Genomic DNA, 25,405 nt, shown 5'->3' on the forward strand with positions numbered 1-25,405 from the left:
TTGGGTCGGGCTGGTACCTTGGGGAGAGGAAGGAGGAAGGAGTGCTTTAAAGAATTTGAAGCTTTTTTCGGCGTTCTGTCGGACGACTTTGGTCCAGGTCCAACATCCTCTCCTTTATGTAATTAGGATGTTCCTCAGTCATGATGGGGAGAAACTCTGGAACGATGCTGAATGTGGTTAGAGGCAACCACCACCCTTGCATAGAAGTGAGGCTATCTTACCAAAGAGGCAAAAATGAATTCTTAAAATGACAGTGGATTTTCCCAGTTCCTATAATAATCCTTCATAGGTACCTCACTCAGGATATCAGTATAAGACAAACAGGTTATGTGTCTATTCTAGATGCTTCTAGTCCTTGTGCTTCGAAAACGTAAAAGTTTTCCCGTGCTCTGACTTAGGCAGCACAGAGGACTGAGAGTCAGTTGGAAATGAAGTGGTTTTGGGGAAGAATTTCATTTTTTTTTAAATAATAAGTTCATCTATAGACCCAAACTACTTTTCAATACAAATAAAACAAACTAAAGAAACCTCAAAGGAGAAATTATATGTAAGGAAGGCGATTAAGGCCTTAAAAACACTGGCTGCCGAAAGTAATTCTCTAATAACTGCATTTAAATTGGAAAAAAAAAAAACTATTGTGACTGAAGTTCTCTTGCGCTCAATGAGATTTTCCTGTTTTCCTAGTCTAAATCCCTACTTGCAACAAGTTTTAATTCGTGAACAATCTTTCCAGATCATTAAAGGCATTTCCCAAGAAATAACTTATTTGCATGGCTACACATGGTATCTCAGAGACCTTAAGGAGTCACATGAGTCGCTATTTCATCACAGAAGTGATTAAAACTTGGCCAAATACATTTCCCTGTATATTTAACAAAGTCTGCTGGCCCAATTTTCCCCTGGCAACTGGTATCATTATATCAAATTTGAGGTATTAGGATTTACCAGAACAATGTGTTTGTCTGTAAATGCATATGCAAATAGTTTATAGAATGAGAACCTGTTATCCCTCTGCTTATGATACAAAATAAACCTGCTATCAAAAGAACCAGTTATAAACATAGAAAGGGGAAAGGGTGTGCCTGCTTTTATTTCTGCTATCTGCAATGCTTTATAAATACTGTGACTTAGATGTCCATGAATATGGTTTTCAATGGTTCTGGCCTTAAAAACCAATCAATATCTGTATTATCTCAGAACTACCATTCTTCACATGGTGGTGGGGAATCCACTTCCTAAAATTCATGACCATTTCACTCAGAACATCGGCAATGATCAACACAGATCATGAATTTGCCCAGATGCTTTTCTCACGCTTCCCTTACAATTAGCGAAATATCCAAGTATAGAAAGTTATGAATAGTTTAGATAATAGACCGGATGTGTGATTTTGGACTAAAAAGGTACTCTCCAAAATACCAAAATGGTATCCTTCAATGACTGAAAGTAGCAGCTCTAGGCAGAATGCTATCTTTGATCAATGCTCTGATACCTCCCAATCACTAAAGATTACCTTGGTTGGTAAAGAAAAACTGTACAGAAATTAAAACTTTATATTTACTTCAGTGTTGTCCCTAGTGTGAGGGTGCAGGCTAACCCCAAACTCAACAATCTCATCCTTTTTGGAACAAGGTAGGATTTTTAAAAGCAAAACAAAAGCATAATCAAAGCAACACTCTAAATGTCTTCCAAATTCCTGTAGTGCAGTGTTAATTACTACTACTACTACTACTACTACTCGGGGCAGAATCCAGTACAAAATGTATCTCAAGGAGTCTTCTTCCAATACCTTTGATACAATTCCTTAGAAGAATATCTACTTGTGTTTGGGATACTATCAGAAATGACACATGAAATATGAGCAGCTTGGATACATGCATATATTTAATAATGAAACAAACAACAACAACAAAATTAGAAAAATTCATGAGACCACGGTGCTGTGGAAGAGAATGGGACAGCAAGGCAAAAAGATAAAGCAACTGAACCACAAAGCTGTAAGATGAGGCAAACAAAGGCAGATTTGACTAGGATAGTATTATGTGCTCTCGAAAAGAATGGCTAAAGTATCCACTTACTTGACTCAGAAGCAGGCAGCCTTAGTGTACACTACATGGAATGGAGGCAAAGAGCCAGGGAAGGGAGAAAGGAGAGGGAGAAGATCAATATAGAATCCAGGGTAAGCAGATGGAAGAGACTGAGATAAAGTTACAAACAGATGACTCTAAGGCCTTTTGTTTCCTCTGTAGTCTAAAATAGACCTGTTCCAAGTCTTTAAGTATGTCAGTTAAATTCAAAGATCACATAAATAGCACTAGGCACTGTGAAGAAATGGTGGAGAGAGTGGTTTACAAAAGTAAAAAAGATAATATGGTCCCTGCTCTCAAGGAGCTTACAACCTATATTGGAAGACAAATTCCACACACAAAACAACTATAAAACATATTTACAGAGTAACATAAATACAAATAAATATACATATGAATAAAGAACATATGAAAACTAAAGGGTACTGTGTCAATAATTGTTTAGAAGTCCCTAGATCAGTCAAAGGCTTTCTAAAGGAAAACTTTTTGGACTCTGAGTGTAATGTTAGCAGAGAGTGGGGCATGTGCAAAGGCATAGAAGTGAAGTAAATATGTCATGTCAAGTAAGTAAGCAGATTAGCTTGATTATAGAGTAAAAAAGTCTAAATAGGTCCATTAAGAAGTGAGTGTGATGAAACAGTAGGGGTCTGTTTGGTGAGAGACACTGCAACATTAGGTCTGGTCCCTAAAACAAAAGGAAAAGGGAAAGATGTTTTCTTTAGGTAAAGATAAGTGGACACGGTCCAGGAGCAACTCCACTGCTGTCAAAAATTTCGTAGTTACTCTAAGACAGAGAAACTAGTAATAGGATGGTAGAGAAGTTTAGGTAGAAGGAACTGCCTTCTGCAAGAACTCTTATAAAGTGGCAAGTGAAAAAACTCAATGAAAGTCCTAGACAGAGGATCTATTGTCCAAAGGCCAGCCAGATCCCAGTAATCTCAAGTGCTCAAGCAGAATGTCCCAGATCCTAGTTACTAATTCTTGGTGGGAAGCAGATTGTGTATACTCATAAAAGAATTTATTTTTGAACTACCATGACAATCGAATTTGATCCTAACATTTTAGAAATTAAAATAGGAAGATGAGAAGAGCCTTACTCTATAGGGAATGCTCACGTCCCTGAAGAAAGACAGGTCAGTAAAGGCCCAAATTCTCCCTTGGTCTTTAAGTGGAAAGGCAAAACATCACATCTTGAAAGAAGCTTTTCTCAGCCAAAACAAGTAAGACCTCTTTCTTTAAGCCTATTGATCTGAAGCTGTTCCAGGAAGAAAAAGAGAGTCCAGGCCAGATGTTCAGCAGCAGCCAGAGTTGGACTCTACATCACCAGAGTTCCTCTGGGAGGCACTGGATCCCACTGATGTTGAAATACACTGTTGGGGACCAATCTTGATGCCATTTGCCTGTAAAAGAAAAGAAACAATAGTTCCCACTTCAAGTGCTAAAGTAAATGGGAGAAAAAGGGGTATAAAAGGAAATCATTAATTACATTTTCTACAAGCAGATATGACCTTGGCATGTAACCGTGTACCCTAGCTACACTGTAATAGTAAAAATGAGACAACCAGCTGTGGTATAAGTATTACAGAAGACTAGAAGTGACTTTTGTGCCCATTTTTAAGGTGACTGTTACACTTAATTTTCATAGCTCTGTGCTGAATCACAATGTGATTAGGTAAAAGTGTGAGCACACAAAAGAGTAGAATTAGCATATTAACATATAATTCCTTTTTGTTTTGCCCCAGAATTTGCTTTATAGAAATGGCCCTGCTGAGCAATTAGGAATCACACCTCTCTCATGTTCTGGAAGAGCAAAACACTGAGGTTGGAAAGAAAACCTCCCATACTGTATATCTTTTAGATTACCAACTAAAAATCGCTTTAAGCATTCTGGATTTCAGACTTGTGAAAAAAACAAACAAACAAACAAACAAAATGATGATAGGTTTTTGTGTACCTACATAAAAAAACCAAGTATGAATTGGCGTAGCTTCAAATAGTATGATGTTAGACCCTAGGGCCCTCACGTTCTAGGGACCTTCCTGTCCTATTTAAGACAAAGCAAAGGTAATTGTCAGTCAGTCCCCCACTCTTTCTCACCTCATTGTGGACATCAAATAAACCCTGCTGGATCTTCCTATATATTTCTTTGGCTGTGTTAATGAAGGCCTAAAGGAGACATAAATCATATTATTAGGCTCATTATTCAGGTAGAGAAATTAGGAAAAGAGAATACAAATATTATTCCTATTTGGATTTCTAAGGTGAATGAGAAACCATCAGAAGAACAGAGTAAAAATACAAAAGTTCCCCCGAAGTCCTTGTAAAAGCCATTGAGAGTGGTTTCAAATAGAAAAAAGGAATTACATAGTATTTAGGTACTGACCCAAGACGTCCATAAGATTCCTAGGTTAACACCCTCTGCATATAAAACAGATTCTCTTCTCAATTAAGTTACTGAAGGAATGACTACAGTAGGAACTCATCAGACCCTCCAATTAACGTGATTTACAAGTAACAGTGGGCTTAACCCACACTTAAAAATGTTATCCAAAGTAAAGATAAAACCTTAGAAATCAAGGTAAAAGAAATGGGACAGTTCCCTTAAAGGGAGACATATGATCACTATGACCAATGGACATTCTTTCCTTACCCATGTCTTACAGAATTCGGAATAAAAGGACAAAGATATGGTGTACTCTCTGAAAAGTTTTCCCTATTTTTTCCCAAATAATACCTCTTCAACATTGCAGGCTGTTTTGGCTGAAGTTTCCATGAATATAAGTCCATGCTCCCGAGCAAAAGCCTCTCCTTCTTCTCTCTTCACATCCCTGCGAGACTCTAAGTCACTGCAAGAGATTAATTGGGGAGAAAACTAAAATAAGAGCTCAGTGAAAGAAGAAACTCTTGTTCTAAAAGAATCCCATAGCTGTTTCAACTGTCAGTTAATCCATAAAGAATGTAACTCCTAGATGATATTCTCTTATACAGGGTTAGTAATTTCTATAGCCTCTGGGAAAATATTCTTCAAATCCGTGACACCTGCTGCATGGTTGAGGATAACACCTTACTCTATTACAGAGAAAAGGGTTTGTAAAGTAGCAAGCAAGCCCCATAGTTACTTAAGGCTTATGCCCTATACTTCGTTTTTAAATGTGATCCAGTAAGAGCAAAAGAAAGAAGGTAAAAGGGAAATTTTATTTGTTAGGAGAAAAGTGATAGATGTCCCATCCCAGAGTGAAGAGTGTCCTCCTCTCTCACTGGAATCAATCCACAAGAAGAGAGAAAGCCAGGTATAAGAATGCAGTTCCCTTAATTCTCACTAGTCTAATTTTTAATGTGTATAACAGCAGCTTGACATCAGGGAAATGAAGGATTCAGAGAAAACAATAAAATTAGGTGATACGAGGGAAAAAAGATAAAGCCAAGGACTGAGAAAGGGAATAAAGTGGCATGGAAAGACTTTATCAAAGACAAGATAAAAGGCTGCAGAATAAGTAAAGATGGACTGTCTGAGTTTCACTTTTTCAATTAGAAATTTTCATTTGGGAGGTTTCCAATTTTTCAACCATGAAAAAAAAAATATCAAGGAGTAAGTCCATTAAAAAAAAAACAAATCTACAATATGTATATTTATTATTAGCTGTGTAAAGACCAGGGAAGAACTACCCATCTAAATATCAATAATCCTAAATGCTCCGTTTAGCTCCAGATCTTTGTCCATTTGCCTTTTTTCATTTCCACTCTGCTCTGTAAAAGGCACCTCAAACTTACATCAAAATGGAACTTGGTCTTGTCCTCCCAACCTGCTTCTGCCCCAGGATTCCACATCTCAATAAATAGCACAAGCCCAAAACTAAGAAGTCATTATTAACACCCTTCCTTCTTTCACTCCGAATACCCAATACACAGTGAGGTATTTCCAAAATGTACCTTGAAATCATCCTTTCCTCTCCAGCATCATCACTCTAGTCCAAGCCACCGTTCTCTCTCGCCTGGTGTACTTCAACTAGGATCCCACTTCAACCCTTGTTCCCCACCTGAGAGATCTTTTAAAATCTGATCAAGCCACTTCTCTGCATAAGACTTAAATGTTTCCTACTGTGGTTAGAATAAAATCGAAACTCCTTACTAAGGTAAGTGCCACGAGATCTGGCCCCTGCCTACTCTGCAACCTCATCTTGCACCATTCCCCCTTGATTCAATCCAACCATACCAGGTTTCTTTCAATACCATAACTTGCTCAGCTTCTTCCCAGTTCAAGGCTTTCACACAGTTTGTTCTCCCTATCTGGTCTACGGTTTTTTTGTTTTGTTTTTTTTTAAGTCTTTGCTCACCGAACTCTCACTCATCCTTCAGATTCCAGCTTAAATATCACTCTTAATCAAAAACAGGTACCTTGTTACTGGTCTTTCATAGCAGCCCTTTTTTCCTTCACTGTATTTACCACATTTATAATGTCCCCACTAGACTGTAAGTTCCATGGGAACAGGGGCATGACTGTTTTTTTATACACCTTGCGCACTCAAAGTCTGCCACAGTGTCTAGGACATAGTAAGTTTTCCCTGAAACTGGCTGACCTAATAAATGAGTACAATTAGTCTGTGGCCACAGTTTGACACAGTGCTACAAACTCACAAGGGTACCACAGGACAATTTAAATTTTCAAGGGAAACACAGCAACATTCAACATAAGAACATCACATGAATGACAAGCTTAAGATAGTTCAGTGTCAATATCAGATTACAACAGATGCCATTTAATATCTTCATATCTTTGTGAAGCTGAGTTGTTGGCAGTTGCTGTTATAAAAAGCAAGTATTGTACAAAAATCATTTTGGGAAAGGAAAGGAAAGTATCCAATCCTGATTATAAAGTTTAAGAAGCTATGCAGGTACCCACAGGTCATTAGTGTAATTACGGCTATTTAAGAATAAATTTTTAATGGTCAGGTTTGTTGTAAAAGCAAAGAGCCATTTAGCTTTTTATTAAAGACAAAAAAAATAAAATAAAATTTTAAAAACTGTTTTAATTTATGCTTTCTATTTTTCAAACAGTTACTAAGTTGTTATGACAAAAATACTTATGTTGTTTAGATCTAACTATTTAATAACAAAACTGTTATTTCTTTTGGCTTATTAGTACCATAGAAAATTTACTGAGAATAAAAGTTGTTGGGGAATATGGGGAGAAACTGGAACTCTTGGTGCACTGCTGGTAGAAACGTAAAATGGTGTAGCCACTGTGGAAAAGAGTATGGTGGATCTCGAAAAATTAAACTTAGAATTACCATAAGATCCAGCAATTCCACTTCTGGGTATATACCCCAAAGAATCAAAAGCAGGGACACCGATATTTGTACACCCATATTCACAACAGCATTAATCACAATAGCCAAAAGGTGGAAGCAACCCAAGTGTCCACCAATAGATGAACAGATAAACAAAATGTAGCAAATACATTCAAAGGAATACTTTTCGGCCTTAAAAAATGAAGGAATTTCTGACATATGCTACAATATATGTGAACCTAGAGGACGTTACGCTAAGTGAAAGAAGCCAGTCACAAAAGGACAAATACCGTATGATTTCCCTTATATGAGGTACGTAAAATAGTCAACCTCATAGAGACAGAAAGTAAAACAGTAGTTGCTAAGACCAGTGGGATGGAGAATGTAGATAAGTATTTTATGGGAACAAAGTTTCAGTGTGGGAAGATGAAAAGTTCTGAAGATGGATGGTGGTGACTGTTGTAGAACAACGTGAACATATTTAATGCCACGGAACTGCACTCAGCAATGATTAAAACCGGTCTACAGCCATGCCACCCTGAACAAGCCCAATCCCATCTGATCTCAGAAACCAAGCAGAGTCGGGCCTGGTTAGTATTTGGATGGGAGACCACCTAGGAAGACCAGGTGCTGTAGGCACAAAAAATAAAAAATAAAAAAATAAGGGATTGTAAGCTGACAAGGTCTTTGCAACCTGTGAGGTCAACCAAGGGTTGCCTCACCTATGATTAAAATGGTAAATTTTGTTATGTATTTCACCACAATATTTCTTTTTACTGAGCTATTGAGAACATCATAAACTAAAAAAGTTTGGGGACCAAGTGATTCAATGTCCACAAAATACCTAGATGAGTATTAGTACCTATTATTTATTCAAATAAAATTTTACCTCTTATTCCCAATCAGCATGATAACCATGTTGGAGCTAGAGTGCTGCCGGGCATCCTCTAACCATGAAGTCAGGTGGTTGAAGGTTTCACGCCTACAGCAGAAAAGTTTAGAAAGTGGGTCTGAGGCCCATTTCAAAATGCCAAAGAAATTCCAAATGTATAGGAAAAGGAGGAAAACTACACATGTAAAGAAAAATATAAGAGAGGCCATTCTTCTTTACCATTCTTACCAGAATCAGTAGATAGAAGAGAAAAAGATTTCGAGAACATAGGGAACAGCCTCCCTCCCACCCACTAGTTCTGACTCACCTTGTAATGTCATATACCAGCAGTGCTCCAGCTGCTCCCCTGTAGTAGGAACGGGTGATAGAACGGAAGGATTCTTGCCCAGCCTTATCCACCAATGTGGCAACAAAAAAATCCCAAAAAAAACAGGTTATTTCCAGAGAAATAAATTGATCATATGCCACTCTAAAACAAAGGACTTAATTTTTTAAAATAATTTCTATTAAGAAAAGAAAATTAAGGAAAGGAAACATGAATGCCCAGAAAGAAAACAGGTGGAAAATCAATATTTTTCAAAGGGAATGCAAATGATATTCTGGGTTAGTTCTTCCTGTGAGACCACTTATCAAACTGCTGACTAACATCCCTGGTTCCTAGGCACTAAGTGCCAGTAGCACACCACGGTCAGTGTGGCAATTAGACATTTCATACATTTCCCAATAATCCCTAGGAGAGAAAAAATGGAAATAGGCCTAGAAACTCAGAGTGTATTGCATTGTCCATCCAAAACATGATGTTGAACAAATCACATTAACCTTTACTTTCTGTTTCTATTACTTTAGCTGTAAAAAAGAAAATTATCTTAGAATGCCAATACCCTAACAGAAGTTTCATTTTAATATATCAATGTAGAAAATTAGTCAGATACCAAGCACTTAAATTGGGGATATGCGAATTGACCTTTAGTGTACCACTAAGAAAGGCAGGACAACCAAAATGTCCCTTGCTGGGATCTTGTCATGGTAAATAGCACTAAGGAACAGGAAAAGAAGCCCAGAACCCAGGATAGAGTTTTCTTTAAAAAAAAAAAAAATTCAACTGTTCACACTCTAATCTCATTTCCAGTTGGCGTTAGGATGTTGTTTGTTTAATAACTGAGCAATTTATTAATGCCCCCACATACTAGGTACTTTCCTTGCTTTATGAAATAGGTATTTTTTTTTAACCCTTAGAGAAGCAAAAGCATCTTTTAAATAATAATATGAATAAACTGGGCATTGAATCTATCCTATTCACATTCTTGAAATCATTTATCCTCATATCCCTACATAAAGGTTGGGAAGGAAGACTACTGTTCATATTTTAAAGATAGGAAAACTAAAATGTGGACATGAGAAAATAAATGGCTCTCTCATAATATAATAATAATAATAGTGATAACACTAATTAACAACACAAATGAGAAAAATGAGGCTCAATAGGATAAGTTCAGTAACTGGCCAAAAGTTATAAAATCTATAAATGCTGGATCTATAAATTAAACTTAGGATCTTAGTACTTCCTAGCACAAAAGTTTTTCTCTTTGCCATTATGTCATATAATCTAAACCTGGGTTTGAAGGTCAGAAAAGAATTACAGTACACTAGTTCTAAGGTTACTTTTCCAATACAAGAATCACTTTCTTTAAGATTTGTTGGTAATATTAGTAATACTTTAAGATTTAAAATATACTTTTTCCCTCCAAGAACTCAAAGTTTTATTTATTCCCTAATTGCTTCATGTCTTAAATTGATTCCTGTTTTGTTTTTATCTCTTACTGAGTTTTTCTCCTCTTCTGCTATTATTGAAAGCCCCCTCCTTCCCTGTGGCCTAGTAGGAACTAAAAGGAAAGCTGGAAGGAAGCTCACGTGATGGTTGAATCACATGGCAAAATTTAACAGCTGAAAACACTTCCCATGGGTCATTAGAAAAATGCCTTTTAAAATCAAATCACTTCTTCATCTTAGTCCAGTACATAAGCCAAAGTTTGTGAGCCAACAAGCTAGAAAGAGTGAGCGGTTCAACTTGGGCTGGTCAGCATCAGTCTGAGGTACCTTTGTCCATCCCCAGTAAAAAAAAATCTGAAGCAGCAAAGACTAGGATGGAGGTTTGATAAAGAGAATTAACAATTTCTGTTTTCTCCCAAGAGGAAGCATCATATTGTAGTTTCAAGATCAATTCCTACAAAGTCATATATGCTCATTCCCTAAGAATCAAAATGCATTCCAAATCAAAATACAAATGATTTTAGGATTAAATAATCAACATTTTGTATTAGCCACAGTATAGTGTCTCTTCATTTAGCACAGTTGTTTAGGCAACTATAGATACGAAATGAAGAAAGGCAAAAAGTAACATGGCTCTCTAAATCCTTCTCAATAATCAGAACAGTGAAAACAAAAAACTCTGGGTAACTTGATCTCTTTAAAAATAACCCTTCATGGTAACCCCTAGACATTTGCTATAGGAGGGCTTTGGGAGTAAGTGAGGGAATGGGGTCAACAAAGTGGGAAGCCAAGGTGGGTAAACAATGGACAGAAGATCTGGGATGACAGGGGAGATATGTCAGGCTTACCCAGAGAGTGGCAGAGGAGACAAACACATTATAAATAGGAATCTCTTAAAATTTTCAAAATAAATAGAAAATCCCAGTATTCTGAAATCTGTCTGATATCTTTTTATGATTCAACAAAGATTACTCTAATCTCAAAACAATTACTAAAATAGAGTAGGAAAGAACTAGGTCAAATGCATCACAAGTGGCCATGTGGTTCTTCAGGACCCTGTCAACAGAGCAGTGGCTCTCAACTTTCTTATTTTATGATCTACCATGATTCATATTACCATTTAAGGGGAAAAAAACCCAGCAAGTCAATGCTCACTCTCATAACCATTACCATACCACTAACTGGCAGCTCTTGGGTCTCCTAGCATCAAAAGATCCAGTTTTGGAAATGACAGAGGTTTAAGTTTAAAAGGCAGAATCTAGCTATACCAGTCTTCACACCTATAGGCTTCACTCTTCCTCACCTCAAAAATTTTGTCCTGTGGCCTCTTTAGGGGGCCAAATATATATCTGTGGGAAATACAAAAACCAGGGGGGATAATAAGAGGAGAGCTGAAATACTTACTTGAATTAATAGTGAAAAATAACCCCTGGGCGCAACAATAAAAAGAGAAGGGAGGGAATAAGTGGCAGCTGTTTAGAACATATACGAACTTAACCTTGGCAACAGATATAGAGTAATAACTTTTAGGCTTTATTGGGAGGAAAAGACTAAAGACAAAATTGGCCAAAAGATACAAGTTTGGAAGTTTTAGAGGTATCTGGCTACTGCTACCACTATCTGAAATGTGAAATGATTCATGTTCCTATAATTAGGACAAGCCAATATGAAAAATGATGAAAAATCTGATCAGAAGGGCAAAGATTATTAAAATGCTTACAAATACAACCAACAAATATACAGAAGAATTTCATCCGTGTTAAAAGCAGCTGATCAATCAGTACATACAAATGTGCTAACAACCTTGGAGACCACCAGAAAAGGACACTGCGCAAAAAGGGTCTAGAGCAGCACCAAGTAACTACTTTTAAGACAGATACCTGCCTATGTTGGGGGATGGTGAGGGGAGAAAGGGTAAAGGGAGAAAGAAAAAGAATAATCACTTGTAAACAGCTTGTAGATATAAGTGCTTCAACTCTCAGTTCTGAGAAGGAACAGAAGTAAATAAACAAAAATCAGGAAAAGATTTTAGCTGAATAGAAGGAATATGCGCTAGCTCCCTTTAACTTAACATAGAGACTAGAATATTATTTTTCTCAGAGAAATCAAAAGTACAAACCAAACTGAGATAATGTACATGGAATAAATTTATCTGGATGACGCCAAATTACACTAAGTCAAGCTAAATTTTAGCAGTACTACATTTGTCAAATTTTAAAATATGCATAACCTTTGACCCAGAATTTCCATTCGTGAGCAGGCATTCCATAGAAATCCTCAAACATCTGCATAAAGATGTAGTAAATAAGAGTAATCAAAGAAACTTTGCAATGATAAAAAAATTGGAAACAATCTAAATTTCCATCAATGAGAAGATGGTTAAATAAATTATGATTAAAAGAAATGAGGTTTACTGTTGAACTGTACACCTGAAACTTACTGGATTTCGTTAACCGATGTCACCATAATAAAAATAATAAGAATAAAATAAAAAAATAAAAAGAAATGAGGTAGATCTATACGCATTGACATGGGAAAGTCTACAAAATCCAGAGATTGCTGACAAAAATACTTAAGTCACGAAGCTAGGTCTACTTTGCCATACTTCTAAAAACCAACAAAAACAAAATCATTACCATATATTTGTTTCTATTTATGTATCTAAATACAGAGAAAAAGTCTAAATCATTAATAGTGGTTTACTCTGGTCAAGCAGAAACCAAGATTGGGAGGGAGAGAGGTTCATGTGTGTAAAGTGGACATTCACTTTTTACTCTATACATTTATACTGTTTGCTTTTATTTTTACTAGAACTCATATATTAAAACAAAAATTAAAATATATAGCATTTATATTTGTAACTGCAACAGAGGGAAGTGAAAGCTTTCCTATCTCTTTGATTTCACTCTTCCCTTATTCTCATTTCCACCATTAGCCCACCCTCCTAGCCCTTTTTCCCTTCATTGGCCTTAAGTGTTATGTTCGGATCTTGGTCAGGTACTAAATTATTTTATCCTCTCTCACCGTATCCCAGATTTGCAGTTTGATTTGTTTTCCATCAATGTTGACCATACGGGCCCCAAACTCCACACCTGTCAGTGAAGACCAAGAGAAAGAATGTGATTTTAATGTTGAGTGAGAGGTTCATGCTTTCTTCAATGTGCTAATGACTCCTCCTCTGTCTGCACTCAGTGCCACTAAGCGCATTACCACTGCCTAGTTGCTCCAATTAGTTCTGTGTTCCTTTCTTCCCTAGAATTAAAAAGTGTGTTCTAAGGGATAATGACCTCAGGAAGGTAACCAAAAATCAGATATGGGGATAAAATGAATTAACAAGTCAAATAGAAAAGGTGAAAAAATTTTAGCAATGTTAGTTAACACTTACATTTAATTAGGTAATGTTCAATTTTGTAACTTTTTAAAACACTTCTAAAAAATATTTCCCAGCATTTTCTTAAAGTCACTCTCTAGGCTTATATAGGAAATAATATTTTTTGAAAAAAGAGCCTATCTAAGAAATAAGCTCTCAAGAATGATACAGTTCAGATATCTAATAATTCCCAGAGTTCACTGGAAAATAGCCCTCCTCATAGAAGTACGGAAACTGACAGTCTCAACAAAGGTTTCAGTTTACCTGGCATTCAACTTCAAGGTAATATCAGGACAAAATTTAAAATTCAACGGTCATTTACATTAAAAATACTTGATCAGTCAGATAATTTGTCCTATGTTCTATTTTATACAGTACTTCACTCAAGGAATTTTGATTTCCAAGTAAGAAAGAGCACTAATCTAGCTTCTGCTAATGGGCTCATATGCGCCTATTCAGTAGTCCCATGTATAATACATCCGGAGTATCTCTCTCCACTTTAAGGTGCTGTAGTTGAAAAGAGAAAAAAATATTTCTTACTACTCTAGACTACTTCATCAAGAACAGCGACAGCTACTGTAAAAAGTCACTAATTTTTTTCCTTTCTGTACAAATAGGAATGGAATTTCAACAAAGAATTAAAAAATAAAACTTTATCTCCTTTTATGCACCTTTCTCTAGTTACACTCAGAGATCCTTATATTTTGCACATATTTTCTATCCAACTGCCTTGTTTAGAGGACTGAATTCAGAAAGAAACAAAGCCTATATTGGACTCTGGAAAAAAATTTAATCATGTCATTCCTCTGTTTTAAAACTTGTCGTTTATTCCCGTTATCTTCAGGTGTTTCAAAACTTGGTCCCTATTTTATTCTCTAGCTTAATTTTTTGCCACTCTCCATTTCAAACTGCATGCTCCAGCTATATTAAATTACTTTGTTTTCCAAAGGTAGCCTGATCTCTGTCATTCCTTAGCCTTTGCACGTTATTCCCTCCTATCCTGATCACTTTTCCCTCATCTCTACAACCCCTTTGCCTGGCTAACTTCTGCTTATTCTTCAGCCTTTCCTAATAACTTGTTTGGAGGTTGTAGCAGGGGAGCACAGCTACTCGTATACCCTTGACGTAAGAACGGTGCTCTCCTCTATCGGGGAAGGTCATCCTCTTCGACCCAGCATGCAGCTTTGGGAGGGATGGAAGGGGACACCCGCCCAGCCAGATCAGCCAAATCAACCCTGGCGATCAATGGGGTGACAGATGTCGCAGCCAAGTCGCCCTGACATCCAGCCTTTCCTGATAGAGGTAGCAGCCTCTCCTCCCCTTTTGCAATAAGAATTTACTTGTCACTGCACTGTATTTATCTCCAACCCCACCTCCTACATTAGAGGACTGTAAGGTACTTAAGGGCAGGCACTATGTTTGCCTTATTAAGCACTGTTGTCATTAACACCTATCACAGTGTGGGTGTCCACTTAATATTCATTTCCAAAAATATTTTCCTGTTGATGCTGTCCTCTAAATCAGGGGTCCCCAACCTCCCAGCCATGGACCGATAACAGTCCATGGCCTGTCCAGAACCAGGCTGCACAGCAGGGGGTGAGTGGTGGGCAAGTGAGCAAAGCTTCATCTGTATCTGCAGCTGCTACCCAGTGCTAGCTAGCATCACCGTCTCAGCTTCATCTCAGATCATTGGGCCTTAGATTCTCATAGCACTAGTCCCTGGTGCCAAAAAGGTTGGGGACCGCTGCTCTACATCCTTTCCTAACATTCATTATTAAGCTCTTAATAAGTCCATTGGGCGCAGTAGTAGCTTCAGATTTCTAGAAGGTGGGACTAGAGGTGGCAATGTGGTAAAAATGGGAGCCAGGGATTTTATTCAGAAATTGCATTTATATGGTAAGAAAGCTGGTTTCATATATAGTCTTTATTTGGGCTGATGTTGTGGAGATAATGGGGAAGGGCTTGTCAAATCCCCAGCAGGCCATGCCTTATCACAAATATGCGGGGGATGTTTATACTCGCCAGGATCAACAGTGTGTTTCTGGAACTCTATCATACTCTTTTTTTAAAAAGTTATTAGTTTCATCTACCTTTTAAGTCTAGAATAGCTCTCCAATTTGCTTTTTCCTCTTCTACACACAAAACAATCTATATATTGGTAATTACTTCTAAAAGTATATGTGAGGCTAGCACTAATTTACTGCAAAGCATGGTGAGTTTCTGAATAAGTAGTTTTCATGGGATTTCCCATAAACACTCAAATTGTATTTGGGGGGAAAAAAAAATCCTACGGTCGACAATTAATCCACACCTCACGTTTATTTCTGAAGTTATCTTTCAGTTATTTACTCCCCATTTACAGCATTTGACTGGTCACTCTTCACTTAACATAACTTTGGACTAGTTTAAAAGGAGGGAGAGCTAACTTCGAACTCTGAAGGCTGATAACGTTCCACTTTAGTCAGGTTTCATTATCTGTTCAGGGACAGGTAGATGCACTTACCTATTGTGAGGTCGTGAACAGGCTGGAACCGCTTGTCTGTAAACTGCAGGAGGAGACATGACTTCCCCACACCTGAAAGAAGAAGACGCGCGTTCTAGGAGTCACGCGGCCCACGAGTAGTCCGGAGTCTGAGCATCTGGGACAGAGGAAGAAGAGCCCCGAGCCCCGCCCCTGGCCGCCCCGCCCCGCCTGCTCTTCGCTTAATCGCCCAGCCCACTAAATGAGCCCCGCCCCCACGACCCGATTTGGGAGCTTCAGATCCCCGCCCCAGTTGCGAAGGCAGTCTCCTGCGGGTTACCTGTGTCCCCGATGATGATGTACTTGAAGAGATAAGCATAAGTCATGGTCCTGTTTCCTCTGGATTCCGGGTCCGCCCGACTTCCACAGCCACTTACCTCCGGCCTCTCTAGCCACTCAATCGGCTGAGCTCCGGCCCCTCTAGCCCAGATTACGTCTCTATTGCTCTCCCCAAAAATCCTGTCTCGGTCGGAGCGACGGTAATACCCAGACACCGCCTCCAGGGACGCCTCTAACAGTCCTGCGTGCCATTATCCCACCAAGCTCCAGGGGGCGATAGCTAGCTAGCCTTTTCGTTCGCTGGGCCTTCCCGGGCCTGACTCTTAACAGCCCTACCGCGCTCCTACCAATCAGCGGAGAGCGACGCAAGTCCTTGCGGAAGTGACGGCAGTTCCGAGTCCTGTGGGGGCGGTGGGAGCGATGAGGGTAATGAGACGGTGGTAGCCGTTGTGTGAAGATGGAGGTAGGAACCCGAGCGCTAAGAAGGCTGACGAGAGAGCGTGACCGACTGGGTTGAAGCACAGGCGGGAAGCCGGGCGGAGAGGCGGCTGGGAGGACGGGAGAGAGAGCGGGGTTTGGGAAATGTCAGAACTTCGGGGTCAGAATCCGTCCCTCTATGCTAACTCCCTGCTCCTCCTGACTTATCCCTGCTGCTTTTGGTTTCCAGTTTCCCGGAGGAAATGACAATTACCTGACGATCACAGGGCCCTCGCACCCCTTCCTGTCAGGGGCCGAGGTGAGCACGAGCTGCCGATTCTGGGGGCGAAGCGGGGGGAGGGGGGCTTGAGGCAGCGGTGGGGTAGGGTGGTGGGGAAGAGAGAACGCCGAGGACCGGGGGCTGGGAACCAGGGGCCGTGATTGGTGTTTAGAGAAAAGTGGCAGCTGCTTCTAGAGCCTATGAGGACTAACAGGAAGGTCCGGGAAGCTGCTGTCATCAGAAAGCAAGACGTTGGAAAGAGCTAATCTATTTCATAGTGATTCTGGATTGGAGGACAGAGTGGAATTGTCTCCTTTCGTTAGGGAGAAATAACTGCAACAGTCTTGGGAGATCGCAGAGGGAAGAGAATGTTTCAGCTAAAACAGGGGTTAACTGCGGGCATGTGTTCATTCTTGAAACGTACTCTGTTGAAGAGGGTATTTCATTTAAATTTCTTACTCAGTGATAAAAAAAAGTTAATAGTAATGTTTACGTTCATAATATTAGCTTGTTTTGCTAGTGACAGGATAAAGGAAGTAGTTGCCGGAAAACATGAAGGGAGTTGAGTAGAACATGTGTTTCTGTTTTCTAGTGACTCAGTTTGGGGAGGTTACTTAACCTTTGTATGTTAAATGGCTGTAATAATAGTTTCTTGTGATGTTGTAAAGTAGAAGTAATAGTTATGATGAAGTCTTTTAGGATTTATGGAAAAGTTTTGGTTCAAATATTGTCATAATATAGATATGTATCACTTGCTTAGGCAAGGCAAAAGAGAAAGAGGGAACAGTCAAAAATAAATTTGCTGATCTTTGATAAACTGAAGTCGAGCTTTCTACTATCTTTTGAAGACTAATTTTTTTTCAAAAGTGATAGGAACCATTTACATCAGTCTTTTTGTATCAAGAATTCTCAGTTGCTGTCGAATGGGCTTATCCTATAATCTTGACGTTTTTATGGATAAGAATTAGATTGACATAGGGCAGTTGCTAGTTTTTAACATCTTTATTGCTATTATTATTCCTCTAAGCAGGGGAAATTTTCAATCAAATGACCAGCAAATTTAGAAATGATATAAAACTAAAATCTGTCATGCTTTGAAGTCTCATTGCCAATTTCTTCTGAGTGATATCTCCATGGTTTAATTTCATTATTGGGAGTGTTGTAAATCTCACTTTGGCCTCATCCACATGAAAGCGCATCATTGCCAATTTCTTCTAAATCAGGTCTCCACGATTTAAATTTATTTAGAATGTTGTAAATTTAACATTGGCCTCAAGAAATTTTCCAGGTTTGAGTCGATCCTTTGATTTTGCTTTATGACTTTAAGAAAAATTTAAAAACTATTTTGTCCGGAAGCTTATAACTAAATTTCAGTGGCTTTCTTTAGCCTAGGACTCTGTCATTGTTAACAGTTCTTCTCATTACAATTTCTTCACTTTCCCTTCCCTTTTTTTTTTTTTTTAATATTTTAATTGGGTTGTGGTTTTTGTTGTATCTCGTTGTACTATGAGCCACTTGGAACTAGGTAAAGGTAACATTTTTAAATTTTTCTTTTAGAAGAGTAATTTTTAGAGTTTCCTTGCGAGAAAAAGATGTCCCCAAAAGTGTACTAACCATAAAAAAGAAAAGAAAAGAAAAGTTGGACTTCACCGAAAATAGGAATGTCTTTAAATCAAAAGGCATCATTAAGAAATTAGACACTCACAGACTTTTGGAAAATAGTTTAATATATATCTGACTTATATTCAGAATATATCAGACACTTCAAAATGAAAGAATCGAATTTTAAAATGGGCAAAAGATTTTTTTTTTTGGTGGATGTTACAGATTATTGAGTACTTTCTAGGTGCTGAATTCTTTGAAAATATGTCCTAATGAAAATCAGTGCACGGTGATGAAGTGACCTCTGTTTATATCCCATCTCTTTTCCTTACTATTTTTCTTTTTTTGTCAACTGGAGTTTTTCTTTTTTTCAGTTGCAGTTTACATACAATGTTATATTAGTTTCAGGTATACAACATAGTGATTATACATTTATATAACTTATGAAGTGATCATCCCAATAAGTCTAGTATGGGCAAAAGATTTGAACATGTACTTCACAAAAGGGGGTATCCAAATTGTCATTAGGCATATGAAAAAGTGTCATCATCACTCACCAGGGAAATAAAATCAGAACAAAATACCGTTGCACACCCACCAGAATGGTTAAAATTAAAAAGACTGACAATTCCCAGAGTTGACAAGGTTGTAGGTAAGTCTTAATCATTGATGGTGAGAGTATAAATTGATTCAAGCACTTTGGAAATCTGGCAGTATCTACTAAAGATAAACAGACCTAACCTGTGACCCAGTAATTCCACTCCTTGATATATACATGAGAGAAATGAATGCATATATTCCCCCAAAACATGAATGTTCACAGCAAATTTATTCATAGTAGCTAAAGACTGGAAACAACCCAAATGTCTATAAACTAGCACATTTGTGAAAAAGGAATACTATACAGCAATAAGAAAGAACAAACTACTAATAAATGCAACTTGGGTGTCTTAAAAATATATTGTTGAGTAGCAAAAGCTAGACATAAAAGTAGACACTATACGAGTTCATTTTTTAATGAAGACCAAGAATATACAACACTAAACTATGGTAATAGAAATCAGAATAGTGCTATCTGTTGTAGAAGGGAGGAAGTATTGACTGGGAAAGAGCATGAGAAAATCTTTTAGAGTGGTAGAAATGTCCTGTCTCTTTAATCTGGGTGGTGGTTAATTGAATGTTTACATATGTAAAAATTCATTGAGCTATACACTTAAATTTGTATATCTCAATAAAATAAAAAATAATAATTTTTAAAGAGTAGGTGTCTAGAAGGGAGCAGACTTCACATTTGTTACAGCATTGCTTGAAATAGGAAAGCTCTGTAATCTGAAGGGAGTTTCAGTCTTTTTTGTTTCATTCAGGTTGTCTCATATAATGTTATTGTGCCTTGAACACTTGGGGAAATAATAAGTCATAACTATACCTATCTTTAAGTAGGAAAAGTATTTATAATATTGGAACCAGTTAATGATTTCAGGCTGAATAGTTAAAATTTTCACTATTATATCAATTTTTAAAAACAACATAGTACCAGTGTACTATTGAGTAAATAGGTGTTGGATTAAAATAAAGTTATTTAAAGTGGATAATCTACACAAGAAACTAAAGAAATATTGGATTGTTTACTTTGGTATGGGGGAATGTAGAATGGGAGGGAAATGGAATTTTTATTTTTTGGTTCTATCAGTAGATAAGCATCTTTGTTTATAAATTGTAATTCCCATACTGCTTCCTCCCCCCGCCACAAGGCCCAGGAATTTAATAGAGAAGGAAAAGAAAGCTGAGTGAGAAGGTAGCAGCATCATGTTCCTATTTTTCCTTCTGTAGCCACATCATTTATTTTTATTTTGATAGTTGCTACAGTTTTGTTTTGTATTTGAGAGTCTAGCGTATGATCTAGTTATGTAGTAGGTCCACTAAAATAAAATAACTAGATTTTCATTATTGAATTGTACCCATAATCTTACAGATTATTTGTGATAGTAAGATATTTAGAGTGACTCTCTACATTTATTCTAGTATGTGGTTTACCCTTCTGTGTTCATAATCATTGCCATTATTTTACTTTTCTTACTTAAAGGATGAAACAAGAAAAATGAAACAGCTGCCCTGAAAAATACCATTAAAGCCATGAATACTGAATGACAAAGCTGTTTCCAGGGAGTGGTGCATAGAAAGAATGCCTTGTTAATTCGATACAGTAGAATCTCTGCATGTCTGGCTTTTTAGTGTAGTCATTGAGAGCACTCCGGATAGTTTGTGAGAGGTTTGTCCTTTGTAGAACACTGGTCTCTTGTTTTGAATATTAACTTTTTCTTTTTGCAGTTCTTATTAACAGTTAGTATTATTTTCGTGTCTCAGCAGAGTTGCTTTTTTAATTGTTGTGATAAGCAGAAAAGGATAGGCATTTTTTGCTTTGCCAAAGCAATCTGTCTTTAAAAAAAAATTGGAAACCACTCTTAGGTAACTATTAATCTAGAACAATAAATGTTTCCCCTGATCCTTTTTCCTGTCCCTGTAGCTTTTTGTTTGTTTGCATGAGAATTTGTTTAAAAAAATAATCTTTGTACCCACTTCCTGAAAAATGCTTACCTGAACCTAAACTGAAATTTCAGTCATGGACCTGCAGTTAAGGACTTCCACTCAATAGCAAAAATTATGAGTTGTGTACTGAGAAAAGTTCAGTTCTTGGGGAGAATTTTAATTTTTCCCATCAAAAACTGCTTGCTCCTATGTTCCTATGCTACTGTCATATTATAGCCCAGACAGCTATGAAATTTTTCACCACGTTAAGTAAAATAGTAAGGATCTTGGAGGAGGAAAATGTGAAAATGAAGATAAATAGATATATATATCTTCATCTTTTTGTCTTCTAGGAAACTTATTTCTGTTTGCCAGTGAGATTCAGAGATTGGGCATTTCACAGATATATTTTGTCCCTCCTAGTTTCTACTAGCTGGAAGTAGTCTTTCTAGCAATGTCTTCATTAAAATAAAAATGATAATATTAGTGAGACCCTTTCTGGGTCTAGAAAAACCTTGAACAACTCTTAGAATTCATTGTTTAATCATGAAAAGAAAATGTGAGTACCTATTGAATTTGATGTGAATCAGGTGATGGTTACTATGTCATGTGATAGGTTGACAAAATTGACAGTTTCTAAAATTTCAACTACCTATAATAATTAGTTGGGATAGGTGGCAAGTTAATAATAATTAGGATGTTAATATCCTTAATAACTGGTTAATAATAGTTAAGCTGATATATATGTACATATATATATCAGGCAATGTGATAAGTTTTTGTGTACTAAATCCCATTGATCCACATAAGAAAAATATAAGATTACATTACAACGCCCATTTTATAAATGAGAAAAATTCATATGGTACATGGCAGTGCTGGGACTTGAACCCAGACCTTTCTGACACCAGTGTCTCTTGCTCAATTGCTGCAGGTACCATTTTAAGTTTTTAGTGTCAAAAAGTAACCATAGTATTTAATGTATCTTACGTGGGGCATTGGTTAGCCCCGTGAATGGTGGCCCCATTCAGAATAAAAAGAGTAAATTATTATTGTAGTTGGACTCAGAGGAAAAGATTGAGTCATTAGCCAGCTGGAGCAGTCTTTTTCTTCCTTGCTTGATCAGGCAAGACTAGGAATGTGTTTAGGAACTGTTGGAAAACCACTTTGCCTTTTGGCTGTATCTCTTATGAAGGTTTTTCTCCTCGCTATCATCTCTGTCTTGGCATCGTTGGGTTTTCTGAAAATCCTGTACAAATGGGAATCTTATTTGTTGTAAATATCATGATTTCTAAAATGGAAAAGAAGTAGGAAATCAGTGCATACATTTTAGAGGGGGGATAAGGTTCCCATGACAGTAATTTTTAGGATCTGCTTCAAGGGAACTTAGAATAGCCAAGTATTATGTGGTTGACAATGAATTTCTATAGTCTAATAGCTAAGGTAGTCGTGAAGTAACTGCTATCAGAATCTTTAGAAAGATTTTTTTTTTTTTAGAAATATTTTAAGCATCGTAGCTAAACAAGTTATAAAGTCTGTGTCCTTACTAATGGTGATGAAAGAATCATTCATTAGAACAATAGGCATAATAGTTTAGGTGAAGGTAGATTTCAATACTTTTACCTCTTTTCTACCTTCACCATCTGGTGAGGTAGAAAAGAGGTAAAAGTATTGAAATCTGTGATCGATGTTGGCAGCTTTGTATGTGCCATGACCAACGGTATGAGGAAGACAAAGAATTTGTAAAATTAAGTAGGTCCTAAGAAATGGATAACAAAATTAAGATCCAGGCTGGAAAGGGGTATGCAGTTAACTTAGCAGTATGCAGTTCCTCCTCTTTCCTCTAATTCTTTTTCCCTTTTTTCCCCCTACAGACATTCCATACACCAAGCTTGGGTGATGAGGAATTTGAAATCCCACCTATCTCCTTGGATTCTGACCCCTCACTGGCTGTCTCAGATGTGGTTGGCCACTTTGATGACCTGGCAGACCCTTCCTCCTCTCAGGATGGCAGCTTTTCAGCTCAATATGGGGTCCAGACATTGGACATGCCTGTGGGCATGACCCATGGCTTGATGGAGCAGGGCGGGGGGCTCCTGAGTGGGGGCTTGACCATGGTAAGGGGCAAGACATTTTCAGGCTCAACCAAGCTCATGGGCACGGTGTTAGGGGAGACAATAGCGACTCTCTACTCATTACTACACGTGACTGGTTTGTCATTCTTGTGGCTAAAGGCTCCCCAACAAAGATTTAATTTCCCCTGAATGAAATTTATCAGCTGAATCAATTTTACTTGAAAAATGGTTTAAAATTGTGATATGTCTAATGTTAATCCTGAAATGAAAATGATTTATTGTGATTTTTGAAAAAAGGAAAGTTTTTTTTTTTATTCTTTTAATATGGCCTTCACATCCTGGATTCAAATTGAGAGTTGATAGCTGGCATTGAGAGATTTATTCAAAAACAGTCTAAACCAAATGTGTTGTGAATTAGTATGTGTTATAAATCATTGAATTGGGCTTCCAGCACCTCTCATCAGTAACACATCTCTATACATTATATTTGATGCCAAACATCTCTACCATTGGCCTTATTTACTCTGATTGCCTGTGTATTGCAACTTTAAAAGCCATTATTTTAGGAGGGTACAGGGGAGAAAGTTTTTGTTCACCCTGTGTGTCATCACTACCTCCAGATCACCAAGTAATTTAATTTGCTCTTTAAGTTAACTTGTCCAAAATTTAGAATTCTTTGGTTATTTTTAATTATTTTGGAATAGGCTGTTGAGTACAAACAAGTGACTTTACTAATTTCTGTACTTTATTAAAAAGCTTATTAGGTTTTATATAGATAAGTTATTTGATGTTCAGAGTTTAAACAATGATAAAAATGTGGGTGAGTAGAGGGTTTATAAACTGTCCTGAATTCGGGGTTGGGGGAAGAGTGGTGTTTTTATATTTAGTGTTTAATTAGTCCTTCTGCTTCTCTTAGGACTTGGATCATTCTATAGGAACTCAATATAGTGCCAACCCACCTGTTACAATTGATGTACCAATGACAGACATGACATCTGGCTTGATGGGGCATAGCCAGTTGACCACCATTGATCAGTCAGAACTGAGTTCTCAACTTGGTTTGAGCTTAGGGGGTGGCACCATCCTGCCACCTGCCCAGTCACCTGAGGATCGTCTTTCAACCACCCCTTCACCTACTAGTTCACTTCATGAGGATGGTGTTGAAGATTTCCGGAGGGTGAGGCATTCCCTGCCAAAAATCAAATCTGCCATGATATTCTGGGATAAAATTCTTGGCACACAGCACTACTGTATATCTTTATTCATGCCCTGCCATCTCCTCTGCTCTTTTCTGGGTATAGGGTCCTGCCTCTCAACTTACAGTTTATAATGCTTCTCCTAGTCTCCATTCTTATTGGTCCTCACACATACTTTACTAATGTCTTAATCCTCTTGCCTCTATTTTTAGCACTTCTGAAAATTCTGTGTGGGTAGATCATTTCCCCCATATAAAAGTCTTTTTCTTACAGTTGTGTAGACATACTTCTCTTCTTCCTTCTTATAATTCTTTCTTTTCTTCCCTACAGCAACTTCCCAGCCAGAAGACAGTTGTGGTGGAAGCAGGGAAAAAGCAGAAGACCCCAAAGAAGAGAAAAAAGAAAGATCCTAATGAACCTCAGAAACCAGTTTCAGCATATGCTTTATTCTTTCGTGATACACAGGCTGCCATCAAGGGACAGAATCCCAATGCCACTTTTGGGGAAGTTTCAAAAATTGTGGCCTCCATGTGGGACAGTCTTGGAGAGGAGCAAAAACAGGTGAGCAAATGAGCTAGTGGGTAGTGAATGTTCTAGAAGTTTTTAAGTAAGGGGATAAAAAGTAAGTTTTTTTATAACTTTCTTACATGTTCTTATTTAATATTGGTTTTTGTTAATGTCGTTCACAGATCACCCTTTGTCTTAGAAGCTGCAGCTGTGAACTGAGTTCATAGTACTCATAAAAATTAATAATTACTATAAAAACACTGAATCTAACTTTTCTAAGCCTCATTTTTTTTTCCACTGTTAAATTATTTTTTGTTAAGCTGCATGCTGTGGCTAATGCTAAAATCCACTACCAAGTTTGGATTTAGAACTTAGTTTAGGATTTTCTCATTGGTCTACTTTGTTTTTTAGGCGAGGCAACCCTTGGTTGACCTCACAGATTGCAAAGACCTTGTCAGCTTACAATCCCTTATTTATTTTTTATTATTTTTTATGGCTACAGCATCTGGTCTTCCTAGGTGGTCTCCCATCCAAGTACTAACGAGGCCCGACCCTGCTTAGCTTCTGAGATCAGACGGGATCAGGCTCGTTCAGG

At 37.6% G+C, this 25,405-nt stretch overlaps 2 protein-coding genes and 1 pseudogene across 2 annotated transcripts in view; 2 read left to right on the forward strand and 1 right to left on the reverse strand.

Moving 5' to 3' along the window:
• Window positions 1–1,856: 1,856 nt before the first annotated feature.
• On the reverse strand, window positions 1,857–16,367 carry RAB2B (RAB2B, member RAS oncogene family). Its single transcript, XM_011382761.2, has 8 exons — window positions 16,209–16,367; window positions 15,911–15,982; window positions 13,062–13,129; window positions 8,575–8,657; window positions 8,265–8,357; window positions 4,822–4,933; window positions 4,185–4,253; window positions 1,857–3,487 (listed from the first exon to the last, which is right to left on the reverse strand). The coding sequence occupies exons 1-8, from the start codon at window positions 16,252–16,254 to the stop codon at window positions 3,380–3,382; spliced, it is 651 nt and encodes a 216-aa protein (XP_011381063.1). The 5' UTR covers window positions 16,255–16,367; the 3' UTR covers window positions 1,857–3,379.
• Window positions 7,896–8,014, forward strand: LOC111732772 (annotated as a pseudogene).
• Window positions 16,368–16,621: 254 nt separating the features above from the next.
• The window catches only part of TOX4 (TOX high mobility group box family member 4), a 13,748-nt gene continuing 4,964 nt past the window's right edge, over window positions 16,622–25,405 (forward strand). Inside the window, exons 1-5 of the mRNA XM_011382762.2 lie at window positions 16,622–16,670; window positions 16,875–16,943; window positions 22,907–23,149; window positions 24,024–24,284; window positions 24,634–24,864. Of these exons, the coding sequence (XP_011381064.1) occupies window positions 16,665–16,670; window positions 16,875–16,943; window positions 22,907–23,149; window positions 24,024–24,284; window positions 24,634–24,864 (810 nt within the window). The 5' untranslated portion in view covers window positions 16,622–16,664. The remainder of the gene's footprint in view (window positions 16,671–16,874; window positions 16,944–22,906; window positions 23,150–24,023; window positions 24,285–24,633; window positions 24,865–25,405) is intronic.

The sequence above is a fragment of the Pteropus vampyrus genome, unplaced genomic scaffold, assembly GCF_000151845.1.
Source record: "Pteropus vampyrus isolate Shadow unplaced genomic scaffold, Pvam_2.0 Scaffold488, whole genome shotgun sequence".
Classification (NCBI taxonomy): domain Eukaryota; kingdom Metazoa; phylum Chordata; class Mammalia; order Chiroptera; family Pteropodidae; genus Pteropus; species Pteropus vampyrus.